Source organism: Rhipicephalus sanguineus, chromosome 3, assembly GCF_013339695.2.
Source record: "Rhipicephalus sanguineus isolate Rsan-2018 chromosome 3, BIME_Rsan_1.4, whole genome shotgun sequence".
Lineage (NCBI taxonomy): Eukaryota > Metazoa > Arthropoda > Arachnida > Ixodida > Ixodidae > Rhipicephalus > Rhipicephalus sanguineus.
Window position 1 is genome coordinate 212,320,739 of NC_051178.1, and position 19,695 is coordinate 212,340,433.

The 19,695-nt window shown below is 43.8% G+C and overlaps 1 protein-coding gene across 1 annotated transcript in view; it reads left to right on the forward strand.

The window, feature by feature from the left end:
- Positions 1 to 19,695, forward strand: part of LOC119388252 (diacylglycerol kinase eta) — a 232,814-nt gene that overhangs the window by 192,009 nt on the left and 21,110 nt on the right. The window contains exons 21-26 of the mRNA XM_037655924.2: positions 3,124 to 3,282; positions 5,390 to 5,435; positions 8,879 to 8,992; positions 12,014 to 12,148; positions 12,705 to 12,859; positions 15,164 to 15,278. Coding sequence (XP_037511852.1) covers positions 3,124 to 3,282; positions 5,390 to 5,435; positions 8,879 to 8,992; positions 12,014 to 12,148; positions 12,705 to 12,859; positions 15,164 to 15,278 — 724 coding nt within the window. The remainder of the gene's footprint in view (positions 1 to 3,123; positions 3,283 to 5,389; positions 5,436 to 8,878; positions 8,993 to 12,013; positions 12,149 to 12,704; positions 12,860 to 15,163; positions 15,279 to 19,695) is intronic.

A 19,695-nucleotide genomic window follows, 5' to 3' on the forward strand; every position in this document is an offset into this window, starting at 1 on the left:
TCTGGCATTGCACGCCTTTTTGGCCTACCACACCGTCCCTAGGGCCCCGGCTCAGTGCCTTTCTGTTTACTCCGCAGCTGTCAATAGGCAGACTTGCACAAATGACGCTTTTGAAACTTTTTTAGTCGCGTGAACACCACAAAGACGAAGCGAACATTTTTGTATGATTTCCTGTTGACGGCCACTGTCGCATGAGACATATAAGCCTTAAAGGGCCCCTAAACCACCTCCGATAATTTTTTTAACATTTCAAGTAAACGCACGCATCAAGTTCAGAATGCGATCACAATCAACAATGCCAGACACAGCAGCGCTGTGAGCTGTGGGCGCCCCACAAATTCCAAGAAACAATCCCTACTCCTCTCCGTGCTCTTCGGCATTCCTCATCCCCTCAGCATTCGCAGTGATGTCAACATTTCGTTTACTCGTCATCTACAACGCCTGCTTGTCCGCTCGCAGGTATGCGTGCTTGCTGCTCTTCCTCCTCGCATGGCAAGGAGCAGCACTCGGTCAAGAGAAGAGACTAGCCGACAAACGGAGCATAGCAAAGGAAAGAGGGAAATGAGCAAAGGCGTCTTTCGTCTCATCAAATGCGTGCAACTCCGCTATTACGGCACTGTTTCGAAAAATTCTCACGGCTGCGTGTTCGTTGTAGATTTGTGCACAACTGCAACACCACAACTAAATTTCAACCTCTGGGTGGTTTAGGGGCTCTTTAAAAGCTGCTGCTCACTGTATTCTGGGCACTGTCAAGATGATCTTTTCACCTAGGAATCCCACGCTTGATATCGGAAGTGACATCAATGATGATCAAAAGGACAGACTGATGGGCTAGTTGGTATTGCATAACTCCTAACAGTAGCGCAAGGAATCACACGGACGGCGACAGGTAAACATGGGACACAGCTGAATTATCAGTGATGACTTGACTCCACTTGTTTCAGCCTGCCACAGGAACTCAGTAGCCATAGTGTTGCACTACAGTGCATGAGGTTGCAGGTTCAATTCAGGCTGTGGCAACCGTATTTCGATGTGGGCAAAATGCCAAAACAGTCATGCACCATGCATTTGTGTACAGTGAGGAATTTCAGGTGGTGAAAATGAATCCATAGTCAACCACTATGATGTGTGTCATAATCAGATCGTTAGGCACAACCAAATGATTCGAACAAACTAGGGGAAAGCATAGAGGGCATTAGTTGTTGTCTTTAACTGTATATGTACTAATTGTGACATAAAGTGTTCAAGTGGACGGAAAATTACCCTTTCCACCGGTGGGAGGTGAAGCCACAACCTTTGAATCGTGTGTCCGATGCTCTACCTCTTTGGCTACGGCACAAGGTGCTGCCCCATCCACTTCGTTGGGGATTTCTGTATGTATAATCCCTGGGAGTGTTGGCCAGTGCTACCCATAGCTCAGGTGGCAAGTGTGGAACACTCTTTTTGCAAGTGGGCATGATGTGGCTCATGATCTTTCACACAAGGGGGCAGCTGACCAATAAACCCTCGTATGCTAATTTAAAGCATTAAATCTTCCCTGGCATAATTGTCTGTTCTATTAATTTGGTTGTGTCTAACATATAAACAAGCCTCTCGAAAAAAAAAAAAGAGTTCCCCTTTTTTCGTTCTTAATCAGACCATGGTTCTGGCACATCAAATCTCGAACATTTAAATTATGCTCCAGTGGAGAATGTTTTTCTCCTTTCAGTGAACGTAATTGAACGTAAATAATGAACGTAAAGAGAAATGCATAGAAAACTTAGAGTGCATACAGAAAGACGAAGAAAGGTATACAGTCAACTGCCGATTTTTCGAACGCCCGATTTTCCGGACATGCTCGAAAATTCGGACGCTTTCGCGGCACCGTCACCAGCCCCATAGACGTCAATGTATAAGAACGTCCGAAATTTCGGACGCTGAAACTCTTCGGCGTCTGATTTTTCAAACTTTTTGCCCAAATTACGCGTGCGAAAGGCATTAATTGAAGCCCCCACCTCTGCTGCGTCTATCATCTCGTAGGTTCGAACCAGCGCTTTCGTGAGTCAATCTGTTTTCGACAGTATCAGAGTTTGAAAGTCAGCTTTGCCGCATTGCGGAAGTGTTACGGGGTGAAGACCAGAAATTCAAAGGGGCCGCTATCACGGCGCCGTGCGGCGATGTCTACGGATAAGCAGCGAAAATGCATGGAGGCGTGATGGCGGCAGGTGGCAAACGCGCCAGTACGGCTTAATCGCTGACAACCCTTACGATAAGCATCATCAGTTAATTGCTCGGTAGTGCACGTGGCCTCATGCGTATTGCACGCATTTAATGAGCGAGAACCCAAACGCGCCGCGCCACCATTCATGCTGCCTCTTTGAGCGAGACCGCTAAGTGCGCCGCACAGACGCGTTGCCTTCACGAACGAAACCAGCTCGCCATTGCCGCTCCAGTGTGCGGTCCAAGGAACGGAGTAGGCATCACGAACCCTTTCATGACAAATGCGTGCGTACGGTACAGCAACAGTACAGTGACGGCGTAATTTTAGTTGGCGATGTGCTGCACACAACTAGAAACGATCGGCTTCACACTGCAGCAAATGCTGCGTATCGGCAGAGATTCAGCGATGTGTGTGCGCATCGTTTACGTGCGCACACGCATCGGGAAAGCCGGACGAGTCGACCGCTCTTCCGCCACAGTCTTTGTGTTCCGCGTCAACGCGGCGCTCATCATGAGACGCAAATTTGCAGGTGGCGGTTGGAACGTCTTCGCGGCAGTTACCGAATGTATTTGCGAGAGCCTGGGCGCGCACCAAAATTCCTGATAAGTGTGCTGGGAGGCATTAAAACTATTTCGGACGTGGCTGTGGCGATTTGATCGCTTGAGCGGAATAAAAAAGCATGAATTCGTTTTTCCGGACTGCCCGATTTTTTGGACGATTTCGCGGTCCCTAGGGAGTCCGAAAAATTGGACGTTGACTGTACATACACTACAGGCACTTTATTTGTGTTTTAAGTTCTTTATGAACATTTAGTACCAATTAGTCGACCTATCCATTCTGTTGAAAAGAAAAATTTTGAAAACTTGTACAGCTTGTCCAGAATTTCTTGCGAGTGAGATTGTTACATGCTGTATGTACTGCAGGTCTCGAACCAAGAATTTAATGTGGTATGGTGTTCTGGGTGGCAAAGAGCTGTTGCAACGCACATACAAGAACTTGGAGCAGAGGGTCCAGCTGGAGTGTGATGGACACCGCATAGCATTGCCTTCCCTCCAAGGCATTGTGGTGCTTAATATACCCAGGTAAGGGGCTTGCAAAAATGAAGTTTACGCTGTGCGGCTATACTTACTATAAGAGTTGATTTCAATCTATGAAATGGCTTTTTCTAAGCAATTTCATCGAAGCATCTGAAGAATGCTGTCGCAAAGATTGGTCATTGCACAAAGCAATAAAGTACTTGTAACTGCACTAATCACCATTGAGCTGCAAATTAAGGTGCAGAATATAGCCAAGTACAGTTACTAGAGATAAAAAATATGATAAGCACCTTTGACGAAGATAATATTCTTACGCCCTTCATGAATGCCTAGTTGATGATGGAAAACTAGCGATCACATTTGCAACATCAGGTTGCAGCAACCGCCTTCAACATTAGGTGGATACTTCCTGTAGACAAAATGTAGAGAAGGCATGATTACTTAAACAAAATGAAATCACCATCATTCTCTTAATGGAATACTATCAGTTGTATAAAGCATAACATTACTGTCTTTTCCAGTGAACAAAATTGTGCTGGGCTGTCAACATCTCAGCTTGCTGCTATGCATTCACAGTCGAAACACAAGACATTGAAAGCAGCTTATAATATTAGTTCCAATTTCTTGCCTGCTCACAGAGATGACATGTGTCATAGTGGACACATGCCATCGGATAAAGAACCAACATGGCATTCAGGCTTGCTGCATCAAATGGCAGAGTACTAGTAGTTTGTATGGCATCAAACCCTGTCTTTCTTCCTTTATGGTCAGTTAAAGGAGTGGTGACACAAAAATTCGGACACAATTTGACTGTTGAATCACACTAATGGGTGCATATAGGTGCCATCTGTACAATATCAGCCACAAATACAGCCGAAAAAGTATTTTAATTGAGTTTTGAAGTTCGTGAAAGTGCCGAATCGTAAATAGAAGCAAAAGACGATGAGGTCATCAAGCGGATACCACGTATGTCACGAGTTCTCGCCGGGTTACCGGAGGCGTGTACGAGACGGACAACGCTGGTAGCGACACCTGATGATGCATAGCCTAACCAGAGACCTACAATATAACATCGCAGCGACTTACCTGCTTACTAATTCTGTGTAAAGCATTAGCAGTGAGATAATTAGCAACTGACAGTATTCTCATTGCTTTTTTTCCCAACAAGAACAGCAACGCAATGGAAAAAATAGAAAAAAAATATTGTAGTTGGACAAAACGCCACAAGATGTCGCCACGGGCTCCACAGTTGCTGCTACTGCTGCAGCCGTCAACAGCTCCGGTAACAAGGTACCCGCAAACTTTAGGAAGTCTACAGACTAACTAAAGCTCTCTGCTGCCGGGATCATATTGCGGAGTGGACAGATAACTGCTTCGGCCCTCCGACGTGTGTACGTGGGACTGGTATGCCTTGAGAACACGGCAATGCCCGATATAAATACGAGTCAGTAAAGCGTACATCACGTCACTTGCATGTTACGCATAAACACTGTTACAGAGCGCCAATGTTGTGATTTCACTGCTTCCTTCCTCACTTCTCATCCTGCTACTTTACGAATGATCGGAGCGAAAATGTTTCAACACGTCTAATGCTGCGGCTACTCCAAGCGTGGCGGAAAACGTCGCCTCAGTTGGACGACGACGACAAGAACAAAATCGCAGCTGCCGGCGAGATTCGCAAAGTGAATCGAGCTTTTCTTACTGATTTTTGCACTCCTCCCAGCTCTTTCATCCATCGCCACACTAGATAAGCAACGTAGTTTGACGATCAAGGAAACAAGCACTCGCAACGCTCAACACCTGCTCAACACAGCAGACGAAACAACAGCACTGACAACATGGCAGAAGCTGGCCAGTGACGTCACTGGCTCTCGCGGTCACCTGATCGAATAGGCCGGCTACGTCATGAGGCCACCGAGTGCTCTTCGAAATCGAAACTGCCTCCGGTCGTAACATACGAGCATATAATTAAACATTTGTCTCGCGCTGGGGCAAATGAGTTTCGTTGCCGCTATTATCGAGTCAGTAGACATTGATTAAGAGCAAAAAACAGAGTTTCACAAATTTTCTGTCACCACTCCTTTAAAATATGCAGGCAGTCATGGCAGTGCTTACTAATTGAGCATGTTTTATGTTATTCTTTCTTTTGCAGTTATGGAGGTGGCTCCAACTTCTGGGGTGGAAGCAAAGAGGATGATGTGAATATATTTTTATGCCTCTTTAGTGTGTCGCACTGTAGCTGCCACAGCATCATGAGATCATATTGCAGGTTCTGTCAAATGCAAAAACAAAAGCTTTGAAAATTTTTTCATTTGAAATGTGCTTAGTATATTGGAAATTTCTTAATTCAGAATGACAGATAATTTGAACTTGCGAGTTAGCTCCAGCAGAGCCATATCTAATAATGGAAAAACACCCACAAATTAGAACTCCTAGATTGATGCAGCAGTTACTTTGAACAAAATTTCGAGCTGTCATGGACCATATTTCTGGCAAACTTTAGCCACATGCAAAACTTATGTGTGTTGTTAGCAATTGTGATGATACATACCACAGAAATTGAGACTATAGGCTTTGCATGATATGTTGTGTGCACAGCATATGCACCACCTCTCTACGAAATTGGGATACAGTGCTGTGCTTATGTTTAGGCTTTAGGATTTTCTGGCAGATTTCATATTTCAGGCACCATATATTTGGATATTTAGTCACTCACCTTCAATTCCAAATTATCAATCGATGGCTGCATTGCATGCTGTACCGTGTGCATTATCGAACATAGTATATAATAGAACATTATTTTGTTCAAACTTAGTTATACACAAATAATTGTATGATTCCTGTCATGGGAGCGGCCCACTACGTGCTAGTTCACACATGAAGGACCTAAACAAAGTTCTTCCATTCGATTCCCTCAAAGTTAACGGGATTCTACTGTATTAAATTTCACTATAGGGGCCATGACACCATCACCCAACAATTTGCGGTTTTCAGCGAGAAATAGAAGTACAGGGTCTATTGTGCCTGTACATATATGAAAAATGGACTGTAAAATAATACTTCAGTGCAAAATAAGCCCTCAAAGTCACCGGTTATAAAGCCCGCCCAGCAACCGCCATTTTGTCGTGGCCTGTGTGACGTCATGTGCTGCATGGAGCGGAGCCATTGTCTTCTACCAAAGTATCAGCTGCTCCAAATTGTTCAGTTTCAGTGACAAGCTGAAGAAAGCTGAAACAGCTCGATTGCATGCGCAGATGACCACAAAACAAAACCGTTCGCTGGAATGCAGATGCTCGCAGAGCAAGCAGCTTGCTATGTCACGGCTCGCGAGTACGAGTGTTGCTTGACTCCCAGGCCGCTCGCTTGTTTCAAGAATATTCAATTATAAATTAATTGTTGGACCAAATGCCCTAAAATTTTGCCAGCTTGTTTGTGAACACACAAGGATGAACCCACATAACACAGTTTATGATCAAAATTTGGGTGTCGTGGCCCCTTTAATGGTTTAATAATGTTTTTCATAATTGTACATCATGAAGAAAAGCACGTAGTAAATCCATATGTTTAAATCGTTGTACAGCTGACTTTTGGTAATTAGATCATTACATTTTTGACAGAAATTAATGATTCAGTGGGTCATACTAAAAAACAATTTGGCAGATTCCACGCGTTGTGGGAATCGGTTTCATGCGAAGCAGTCAGCGAGTACTTCTATGCTGTATTTTATGGCTTTGAGCCAAGCCTTACGAGGTGGATCAACGTGTTTTTGTAAGTGTACTAGCTGTGTGCACATCGTTGGCTTACCAGGCATGTTGACAACACTGGCGTTCAAAGGGTAACTTATGGTGCGACGTAACGTCAGCCCTCACGTTAGAGTACATACGTCAGTATTATCAAAACTAAGTGCACTTATGGTGCAGTGATGTGAATATCATACGTAACTTTCGTTAATGTATTCATCCGGGGTCGAGCAGTGCTTCAATATAGCTTGCTGAATCATAGGAATACAAGTGTAATGTTTATTGGACTGCTATAAAAGTGGAGCTAACACTGGAACCACAGACGTTAATCTGATATGGCGCCTGTATCGTAGGAGTACATATGTAGTGTTTATTGATTTATTGTAAAATTAGATCGCCAGAACCACAACTATAATTGACGTTGCACCGACATTAGGCGTGCATAGGCTTTTTTTCCTGGAAACAAATAGCGCGAAAAAACGTGGGACTAGTAGAAGAAACGTTTTCACGCCACGTTTTTTCACGCTATTTGTTTCCAGAATGAATTACCAACTCGCCCAACAGTCTGTCCTTTTTTTCCGAACCAGCTTATAGACCTGGCGTGGCTCTGTGGTAGAATGCCTGATTGCCACGCAGAATGCTTGGGTTCGATTCCTGCTGGGATCCTAATTTTTATTCTTTTCATTCATCGGGTCAACACTGCTGATGTCGGTTTTTCTTAACGCTCTCGCATTTAAATTACCAATGTTTGTTCTCGCCGTTCCTGGGTAGATATAAACTGTCAATCACCTGTGGGGCATACCCGTACACCACGGCCCATGGTAAACGTGTCTGGAGGAAAGGGTTTGACAACATACGCGACAGGGTTTTTACGTTATTCATGTCATTATCAGACAGCCATATTCGTTGAATCATCTTACCCTCCCATGCCAATTTTGGTCTACACCAAGTTAAGGAGGCGATAAGGAGAGCACCCACCAGACGTAGGCGGCTAGACAGACAGACAGACAGACCTACCTGACTGACTGACTTACTTACTTTACTTACTTTACTTACTTACTTCTGTGTCTGCCTATGTATCGATCGATAAGTGCCAAAGGTTCGCTAAGAAATGCTTTGCACTTAAAAGCAAGGACAATGAATGCCCGAGCATCGTTGCTTTTTACATTATTGTAATATGCTACTGAATCGAATAAGCATCTAGCTTTCATGTGTTCAAAGTATAAGAAAAAATGAAGGATCTCCTAAACGAACTAGAACGCTTGTGTGTACAAAATTTTTGACAAGAATAATGTAGGTTCTCTGCGGCCCTTATGTTATCATGAGGTGAGCACAATGGTGTATGCTGTCTGTTTTTACGACAGCCATTGCAGTGTTCAACATGAATTGTTGTCTTTTACTGTAGTGCACTAATTGTGATGTTAAGTGAAATTAATTGAAGTGGATGAAAAATCACCCTTTCCGTCAGTGGGATCTGCAGTCACAACCTTTGCTCTACCAGTTGAGCTACTGCAGAAGGCGCTTCCCCGTCCACTTCATTGGGTATTTCTGTGCACGTGATCCCTGGGAATGTTAGCCAGTGCCACTTGTAGCCCAGGCAGTGAGTGTGGAACACTCTTTGAGGGCGTCACAGGGCACGTGATCTTTGCACGGGGTGGCAGCTGACTAATAAACCCTCTTATGCTAACCTATGGCATCAAGTCTGCCGTGGTGAGTAGTGGGTTTATCAAGATATCAATCAGGATAACATCCCTGTACATTAATTAACTGGCATGATTATAAAAAGCTGAATTTATCCATAATAGAATGATGTGCCAGACAGCATTCTTGTGCTTTTCGTGATCAAAGATGTGTTGCATTGGAAAGAGCAACTGGAGCATTTGCTTGTTGCTTCTGTGCAGGTCTTTTATGCGCCGGCCATAGATGACAAGATACTGGAGGTGGTTGCCGTCTTTGGTACCGTACAAATGGCAGCATCCAGAGTCATCAATTTGCAGCACCACAGAATTGCACAGGTGCTCATTGCTGATTTTCCTGTCTTTTAAACACGGAGAAAAGTGTCATCGTGAATGTTTCCTTCCTGGGCACGCCTGTTAGGGTGGTGTTGCACTGCTACGAGAGCTTCGATTCCTGCCTCGGTGATAGGGTTGCCACCTGTCTGGTTTTAGACCGGCCTGGCCGGTTTTTTACAGCGAAAGCTGTTATGAGATCATTTCAGCGCCCGTTTTGGCGCCGTGGTTGTCCGCCGCCGCCGCCAGTGTCCGTAACCACTATCTCTCGAAATAAGAAAAAAAAGCCGAATAAGAAAAAATTCCAGGATGGAACGAGGTTCGAACCTGGGCCCTCTGCGTGGGAGCCCAGTATTCAACTTCTGAGCCATGCCGGTGCTTGAAACTGCTTTGCAAAAAGGTCCTATACAGACTTCATGTCGGGAAAGAACCACATTAACATATGTAATGTAGCATGGTAGAGAGTAAAATAAGACCAAGCGTCGCACAATGCGAATTCTGTAACCAGGCATCACACAATGCGAATTGCGCAACGAGTAGGTTGTTGAATGCTTCCAACCCATTACAAAGGGCTCCACCATAATTCTTCATCGTCATCAGGCACAGCATTAACAAAGTGCGCATAATGCCTTACATGCGTTTAGCAGGTACCACGGCTCTCCATAGAATGACGAAAAATGGCACAGTGCCTGCTGTCCTACTTCTAAAAAATTACAATGATTTTTAGCGTAGTGGGTTCCTCGCAAGTGTACTTGTATTGGTTGCCATGGAAGCCCATAAGCGCATGATCCATTTCCTCGGGGTCTCAGTAAAGTTCTTCACCCCCCCGTCTCTCTCCCACGTCAACGTATGTTATACAGCATGGCGGGAGAGGGAAATGGCGACTGGGCGTCACCCAATGCAATTACATAACTGGTGGGCCGTTTAAAGCTTCCCACCCATTACAAAGGGCTGAGCCATAATTCTTCATCGTCATGAGTCGTCGCGTCATCAACAAAGTGCACATAATGCCTTACAGACGTGTAGCTGGTGCCTTGCTTCTCCGCAGAATGACGAATAATGGCTTAGTAGGTGCTTCCCAACTTCACAAAAATTGTGATTTATGGCGTAGTGGGTACCTTGCAAGCGTACTTGTATTGTAGCCCAAGAGAGCTTAACGGGCTCTAGAAACGCCGCTCTTCCAGCTTTCGCTGTGACTTTGCTGTGGTTTCAGCGCAGGCCTGGCGTTTATTTTTGGTGGTGGGCCAGTTGCCGGTCTACACCAGCTGCCATTGGCCGTTTTTCTCCATAATATCGCGATCATTTATTTTTTTTTTTCGTTTTATAAGATTCAGTTCAGCAACTACGACGATAAATATTTATCGTCAATCACCAAAACTCTTATGCTATTAGTCAAGCACTTTCTAGGATCCCTTTAAGTGCAGCGATCATTGGAATAGAGCATATTATTGCATGTGTATGGTACATGAATATCCGACATTTTTGTGGCATATGCACTCTATACATTTTAACGTTCATTTGTGTCGATAATGCCACTGGCCTGTTGGATTCAGACATAAAGAAGAGCTTTTTATGGGCGAAGTATTGCGGTTGCTTTTCAGTGCAGCACACATTCAGAGCAATAAGCCAAGTGTCATTTCAATCATGGGTATTTTTGCCAGCAATTCGACTAGTTGGTTAGTGTAGTCTGCTGTTCTTGTTTGTGCATTAGGTCTTTTGGCTCAAGGAAAACACTGTTACATTAAATGGCACTGCAGGCCAAAGACTTGACATAGCACCTATTGTTCAACATTAATTTAATCTGTTAACCCATCCCGGTTTGGGGCCGGTTTTTTTTTTTGTTTCAGGAAAAGGTGGCAACCCTAGTCGGTGGTCGCATTTCTCTGTGCACGAAATTCTCGTGTGTTTTGACTTACATGCACATTAAAGAACCCTAGGAGGCTAAAAATTAATCTGCAGTCTAACATTACAGCACGCCTCGTTATTATATAGTGCTTTCTTCACATCAAACCCCAGAATTTCTTTCCAGTGCACCTTCCTGCTGTGGACACAACAAAGCCCTTCTCTTTTGCTGTTTTCTTCTCCATAGTTTTAAAAAGTGTGAAAGCAAAGCACTGCACAGGTTAGAATGGTCAATGTAACTAAATGGAGCCTTGATGCCAAGTATTGCTTGGAGATGGGATCATTGTCACATGTTCTATGACTTCAGGGCAGCGAATAAAATGATTTTAGAGGAAATAGCTGCCTTTGCCACACTTGGTGTCAATCCTGTCCACTTCTGTCCATGACGTATGACTGATGAGAGTTTTGCAAGACATCCCCAAATTTCTTGGTACTGCATGTGATTAATTACTAATTACCCTTCTAGAAATTTCCAAGAAGTGGTAAATGCAAATATTCGTTCATATGGCAGGTCATCTTTTAAAGGGGCTCTGCAACACTTTTCCAAGTAACCATCGAATGGCTTTACTAAGGAAGTTTGTTGTCTCACGAATTGAATGCAGCAAGAATTTTTAGAATCCGTCAAGTACGAGTGGAGTTACAGAGATTTGTTGCATGCTGTAATTGCTTTCTTTCTTGTCTCGTCTCAGTGAATGCGCTGGAAGCTAAGCAGGGAGGGATGGCACGGGCGAAAGAAGTCACGTCACATGCGTGTCGTGACCTTGAGTGCATTTTCTTTTTTTTTCTTTGAATGCGCAACTAACCTTCAGTGAGATCACGCGCGCGCGTGGGCACATGGCGGCCACTCGCGGCGGGTGCAGTAACTATGCAGCCAACAAGGCTCAAATCAGCCAGTGGCCGTGAATTTGGGTATACGGTACAGTCATTTGAGTATATGGCATCATTTGCAGAGAGAAGAGGGAGTGATCTTTCGCTGACCTTGAGAATTAATTGTAAATTCCAGGCCGCGTGCTGTGCCATAATGTTTGGCTCATGTGTTCTCAGGAGCTCGACTACCGATGGGCAGCGTTTTCTGACCATGGTGAGAGAGGGCCTGTTTAACACCTTCATTCCAATTGATCACAGTGCCGCTCAGTCCGCATCACAGTGACTGGGGATGAAGGAGTGCCTGTTCAAGTGGACGGAGAGGCCTGGGTGCAGCCTCCGGGCTACATTTGTATAGTGCACAAGAACCGCACCCAAATCCTGTGCCGCAACAGGGTATGTTTATATCTTGCATGTCATAGATGCTATGTTTTACACGTATGTAATATTTTTATGTCAATGCACTGCAGAAACACAATGCACTGGCGTCACATGCTACGTCACATGTTGGCGTCACATGCTACGTGACGCCAACAGGCAGAAAAGAGTGTTCCACACTCGCCTTCGTGGCTACTAGTGGCGCTGACTAACACTCCTAGATTTAAATGCACATATATACCCCATAAAGTGGACGGGAGGATGACCGCCGCCGTAGCTCAGTGGTAGAGCATCGAATGCGTTATTTGAAGGTTGCAGGTTCGGTCCCTGCCGGCGGCAAGTTATCTTTTCGTCCACTTTACTTTCTTCACATATGTATCCTAATTACTACAAATAACATCTCCTATGCTTTCCTTGGCATTGCTGTCTGTTAGTTCTCATTAATATTACAGGTACAGGTAGCACAGCATGGCAGAATTAGTTGAAACATGCACAGATAAAGCGTGATGTGTCAGTGTGTGACTCATCATGTATGAAGGGAGTTACTGTGCCAGTGTTATCCCCGTTTTGACAGTGTGATGCCAGCATGAAGCTGTGGCAGGAGCGGCCGAGGCACTTCCAAACAGGACGCCACGGCCATCACCACTATCATCACAGAGGCTCCTTGACTGAGGAAGAGGCTCAGCAGCTCACAACATTCAGTGAGGCCGTCTCCACCCTTGTCCGAACGTGAGTGCCTCTGCTGGCTTATCTCGAGTTGGCAACATTGCACAGACGCAGAGTTCTTCCATCATACTAGTTGCAATATCTGGACATGCTCATGGATAAATTTGCAGAGGATAGCAAACTGACGTGCCATCTGGAACCGACGACAAAAAAAAAAAAAAAACACACCGAATCTTTACAATCACTGCAGTCTTCACTGTCATTGCAGGAAGCAAGAATTAGAAGAAGTATCTTCAGGAAAGTTCTAAGGCTGCAGTATCATCTGCAAAACATAAACACACTGCTCACTCATCAATGTGGCATCACTTGTGGGCTTCTGAAGTGGGACACACAAAAATGTCTTTTAACTTCTTTTTCTGCAACTGGTGGCTTCACAATCAGCAGACCTCTAGAATTTCAGCCACTAGCATGTCCAGATTTTGATGCATTAATTAATTTATTTATTAATCGATTAATTAATATTTAATTGTTATTGCAGAAGCCTAGTATATGCTATTTCTCTGCTGGTGCAAATTCTTGGCAGCGACGTAATTTTGAATGTGTTGCCTTTTTAAACATATTTTTGTCAAGGACACTCATCAAAAACGAAGAAATATGCCTATAATTGTGATTGTCCAAAGCGTCAGAAGATGTCAGTGCCATTGCGCGGTAACCCAGTATTCCTCAAACACCTCTGCTTATACCGGAATACCATACGCACTAAAATTCTCTATTACAAAATTTTAGTGAGTGTCGAAAGCATCTGGACAGTTGCTTACACGTGTGTGCGAGTAGATGGTGCAGCACTGTGTGTGTCACAGCTTTGTGGGCACACGTTGTCGTGCTGTCACTGTCCACCGCGACACCCAGAAACCAAAACTGAAAGTCATTCACATAAATAGTGAGCTATTAAATATTTTACCAGGAATATATGAATCTTTGAGTGCGTACCATGCTTCCTGGAGCAATAAGAAACGTTTGAAACGAAGAACACACAAGCCACAAATTTGATGTCTCTACCCCGTTTAGATGAGACTGGAGGTATTTGTATCTGAAACATTATTAATAAACTGGTCGATTACACAATTGTCTGCAAACAGGCAAACGTTAGATTAAGTATTGTTGGGTAAGTCGCTGATATAAATTAAAAAGAGGAGAGGGCCTAGATAGATTACGTTAGAAAGGGATGAGGACATATCATTAGCTTCGCTACAAATTGTGGATGCGGTTTGTGAGAAAGTCCTGTATCAATTGAAGACAAGTGGCTTAAGATTTTAATTGAGAGAGCTTTAGTAGTAGGGTTTGTGAGGGACATTATCAAAGCTTTCTCAAAGCTTCCCAAAGCAGGACATCGACTGGTGTGTTAAGGTCCACACTTAGTGCTTAAGTCATAGAGGCATAGTGCGAGTTAAGTATAGCATGAGAGTCTTTTTTGGAATGCATGTTGGTTAGGATAAAAGAATTTAACTGAGGTGAGAAAATTAACAATTTGCAAATCAATTATATGTTCCATTATTTTTTACAGATTCTGGTTAGTGATGTAGGTCGGTAATTACAAGAACGTGCATTTGGAACTGGGTCGGTCTTACCCACCGTTTCTGTCGTGAGGAACAATGCTGGATGAGAGTGATTGCTGAAAAATATTAGACAAAATAACGCTCATGATTTCTTTGGTGTTTATGAGCACTTTAGCATTGATGCCATCGATGCCACAGGATGATGTAAATTTCGGTAACTTTCAGGATGCCTTCAGGTGAAAAGATGGTGTCTGGCATGGAGCCGATATACTCGTGCGATTGAAGAACTCTGGCACAGGCCTTTATTTGCATTCCAGTGTTCTCCTAAACTTGAGAGGATACCTACCAGTGACGTGTACTTACGTTGCTACTTGCGATATTGGCATAGTGGAAGTGCCCTCCAGCCCCCACTTTCGAGGTGTGTTTTCTTCATGTCAAAAGGGAGTGTAGCGGCCCTTCTTGGTGCGGCTTTACCTTGGCTGGGGAATTTCACCGCCCTTTATGGACGGGTGATTGGGGGCAACCTTCTGCAGCAGAGCTGGGCACTTAGCCACAGAGAACTTGCACTGAGACGGAAAGATTAGAAGATTGGTTGATGAAGGTATTTTTTTCTTCTGGTGACAATTTATCACATTATATTTAATTTTAAAGTACTATCCAACATTGCCTTGCTTGTTATGTTCTTGCTGCTTCCATTTCTCTATGTAGCAGCCCTCTGCTGTTTAGGCATCTTGCATCTTTCTGAGGGATGCTTATTCTTGCTGAGGACCTCTTGACTCTGACACCATTCTTTTTCAAATCCAATTTTCAGAATCAAGACTGCGTCAGCTACAAATGCTGTGGTGGAACACGAGCTGTTCCTGGCCGCCTCTCAGACTTCCTCTGCGATCGACCACGTCTTTCCTGGAGGTCACTTGCTAGAGAATGTGAGCAAGCCTTCTGCGTTGTCTTACTTGTCGGTAAAGTTCGTACTCTTGTATGATAAAAATTATAATTGTACATTGTATCACCTTGTGTGGTGATAATTCATTGTTTTTAAACTCCTGTTTGTACTCTTAAGTCCTAGAGCTCAGGAAACAGGCTTGCTTTGCTAGCTGAACATACGTAACACATTTGAGTTAGTTTTACATGAAGAATGTATCATCAGGTTGTGTATTTATGTAGCCTTGTCGCAATGTCACTACGGCTAGTAACATAGTCCATGACATTGTGTGCAGATTGTATTCAAAGCAGTCACTGAGGAATGTACACATTGAGGGAAGTGCAGCCAGGGCCATACTTAGGAATATTTTTCGGGGGGGGGGTTGTCTAGAACGGCTAACTTTGGCAACTGGTGGTCGCTGTGAAGGCGTGTAAATATTTTAGCATCACCCGAAAAGTTAAAGCATGGAAAAATTTGGGGGGAAGGGTCAGTACCCCCTCAACCCCCCGCCCTAGTTACAGCCGTGAGTGCAGCAGCATTCAAAAGTTATGCGTCTGTCACGGCATTGTTGTAATCATTCAGCACCTCTTGTTTCCAGCTATGCAGATACAGTATAGACTTGTGATGACTCAAACTTTCACTTAATTCAAACAAATTTACAATTTTTGGTTGGCCCACTATGTGTTTTCAATGTTGTTTAAAGCCACTCAATTCAAACTGCTCCACTGCATCATTTCGGCTGTTCATACTGCTTGCTCATCCATCCCTGAAAATATCTGCTGCCTTTGTCACTTCTAGCTAAAGCGAATTGTCTGCTTACATGCGTAAAAAAGCGCGCATAAAAAAATTGCGTGTTGAGTGAGGAAGAAAGAAAAGAAGTCAGTTTTGCCGCGATGCAAAGCAATGAGGACAATAGCAATAAATTGGACTATTATACGAAGTAGGGCTAGCAGCCAACTCCTTCATCCGACCTGGCTTAACTCAACAAAACACTGGTGCACAGGTGTAAAGAAACACGGCCGCTGCTATGAGCGAAGCAACATTTGTGCTGTCTATCACTTCAACGCAAACTTTACGATGAGATGCAGCACGCGCAAAGGTATGAGCCGTCTGCTAATCTCTGTCAATATACGACGCGCACAACCGTGGCTGATACACAAAGTACACAGTTTCTGCCGAAACCACGCAGAGCCCCCCCCCCCCCCCCCTCTCCCAATCCAGGATCCCTCCATGCACCTTTCGCACAATGGTGACACAGCCGGTACATTTCCTCCTTGCTTCAGCCACAATCTTCGACAAGCTGTCAGGCACTTTCACTCACACATAGAACATACTACTATGCGCAGGGCTATGGGAAAAATGTGGCGGGAGTGTCTATGTAATTGTTGTAGCAATAGCAAAAAACTGAGATGGTCTGGCCTTGGCCTATCATGTGCGGAACACTTACTTTCACCGCAGGATGCTGTTGTCGTGCAGAAAAAGTACTAAAATTAGAAAAGGGCTGACGAGATGTTTGCAAGACATGGCCATTTTGTCCCTTATTTACACAGGCGTGCGTGCGCCGTATAATAACGTGTATCAGTATGATTGCTGGCGTCTAGAAACTTTACTGGCAATCATTCACAGCTGTGTGTGACATTGCTGTGGCCCTTAGAAACAATAAATAAAAATGCACCTGCCAGTCCTTGCATCGCCCCCACCCCTACTTTACGAATCTCCAGAATTTTTAGGTCCCTGGGTTGGCAGGACTGTATATGTACATGTTTCCTTACAACACAAGTTGGTATGTAGCCCCGAGTCATATCTATGAGAACTTTGATAATTCAAACTTTCAGTAATTTAAACATAATCCTGGGGTCCCTTCGAGTTTGAATTATTGAGAGTCTATGTATGGATAATTTGTTTGTACTGACTAGATTGAGTGACGCTTAGGTGAGGCACATGGCCTACTTGCTGGATTGAAAGCATTCCGAATAAAAGCATTAAAAGCAAGAATAAAAGAATAAAAACATTCACAATGTGTTTTGCTTGAAGTATCATGGAAACAACAATGCACACGAATCAAAAATCAAGTTTCTTGGAGTTGTATTTCATGAGAAAATGTTGTGGTCAGATCAGATCAATTATTCATCCATCACAGTTGCTCATTCTATAGTCATAATAAATAAAGTTCGTTACGCATTACCCTTTGGAATAAAGCTGCTATTGTGCTACTCACTTGTATATTCTCATTTCCATTATTGCACACTAATATGAGCAATAACTAAAGAGACTAATGTAATGAAGCTTTCAATACTGCAATACTAATGAAGCTTTCAATACGTGCTATTGGAAGTCTGTCAATTCGTGAAAGCACGAAAGGTGCATTTCTAAAACACAGTCTGCTGAACATTCCACAAATATATCTTAAAGGGACACTAAAGAGAAACAATGAATCGGTTTAGATCGATAAATTGTGCTCTGTGAACTCTTAATGTCGTTAATTTCGCCATCATAAGTTTAATAATAGAGGAGAAAACGAAGTTCAAAGTCTCACTATTAAACTTCGCGCCGAAATCTCCCCACGTGACGTCATGGATTTCAAAGTACCAGTAGAACCCCGCTGTTACGTTCCTCACTGCTGCGTTTTCCCGGCTGTTACGTAGTTTTCCGCCGGTCCCGGCATAGCTCCCATAGGATACAATGTATTGAGAACCCCGCTGTTACGTCGTAACTATCGGACCCTTCCCGTATGATACGTTGCCAAGTGCGCTCGGAGCCGACAGAGTGACTACCGAAGAGAGCGGCCATGGTGCATTTTCACGCAGCTTGGCCTGGTTTGACCGTAATATTAGCCGCATGAGAGGCGCAAGCAACAGGATCTTTCGATTGATGCAAACAAAAGCATGGCCTTCGAGATTCGTATTGCAAAGATGGCGTCTATGACGTAATTGCTCGCGAAAGCAAGGCCTTCGAGATTGACATTTACTATTGACAAAAGCATAGCCTTTGAGATTTGTATTGCACAAACATGGCGTCTATGACGTAATTGCTCGCGAAAGCAAGGCCTTCGAGATTGGCATTCACTTCTGCCATCACGTTGGCGTAGACTCATCATCATCGTTATTTGTCGGAGGACGGGAGGAGTTTGAGCTGGTTGGAGCTCGCATGGTCGTGCGCGCGGTTCGCGGTCGGACTCGCCGCGCTGGTCGTGATTGCATGTGCTTAGTTCTTTCATGCCTACAGCTGTTGGTGTTAAAAAAATCACGTACGGTGATTACATTTCTGTTGATGAGGCCGTCCCCAGCTCCGCGTTTCTATCCATCGACTAGATCGCGGCTAAGCGCGCCAATTTTCGTGCTGCTCGTAAGCATTGAAATAAAATTCTGTACCACTAAATATTTTGTCGTTTTTCCTGTTTCTCGGCTCTTACGTTTCCCGTCTCTTACGTTCATTTCATACGGTCCCTTCAAAAACGTATCAGTGGGGTTCTACTGTACTATATTTATCGTATTTTGGCGCCATTGGCTCAACAAATTTAACCTAAACTTGGGATGTTAAGTCTATGGCTCCCTCAGAGGACAATGTACTTCATTTTTACCGATTAGGAACTACGTAGACCTTAGTAGGCACCATCAAAACATGTGCCGTCACGGCGAATGGTGCAGAAACTTCAAGGTGTCGTCGCCACCCACATTTTGTTTTTGCATGTTTTCTCGCTTACTAAGCGTCTTCTCACAGCAAGCATGGTGTCTTTGGCATCGTAAAAGAGTACTTTACTAATATGCGAAAAATCGTTTTCCTCTTTAGTGTCCCTCTAAGAAATTATCAATTCATATACACAAACTTCTCAGAAATGATCAAAAGAGTTTTGAACAACAATATCTAAATGTTAACACATCTTACGATGTTTGAGATAAACGTTATGACTTGATACAACACAAACACATTATGGCCTTCAAAAGCTTTCGGTTATCATACCTCATACTTTAAATGCTCATCCACAAATTGATTAGGGAACATTTAAACTGTAACCTTCCTTCAAGTATTTTAAACGATTTCTATTGGGAAAAATGTAAGATAACTAGGGGTGTGCGAATATTTGAAATTTCGAATATTTTTCGAATAGTGTTTGCTATTCGATCCGATTCGCACTGCAATTTTTACTATTCGAACTTCCCAAGAACAAATACAGTCAACGTCCGACTGAAAGTGCCCCCTTCAGATTTTTAATATGCTTCACCTCATTGCACTCCTGTATTGCGGCAAAGCTGCCTTTCAAGTTCCGTTACGGCCGAACTTAGCGAAGAGAGAACGTCCGATTCGAAGTGGTCCCTAGATTTTCAATATGTTTCACCTCATAACACTCCCGCATTGCGGCAAAGCTGTCTTTCAAGCTCTGTTACGGTCGAACTTAGCCAAGACACAGTCAACGTCCGATT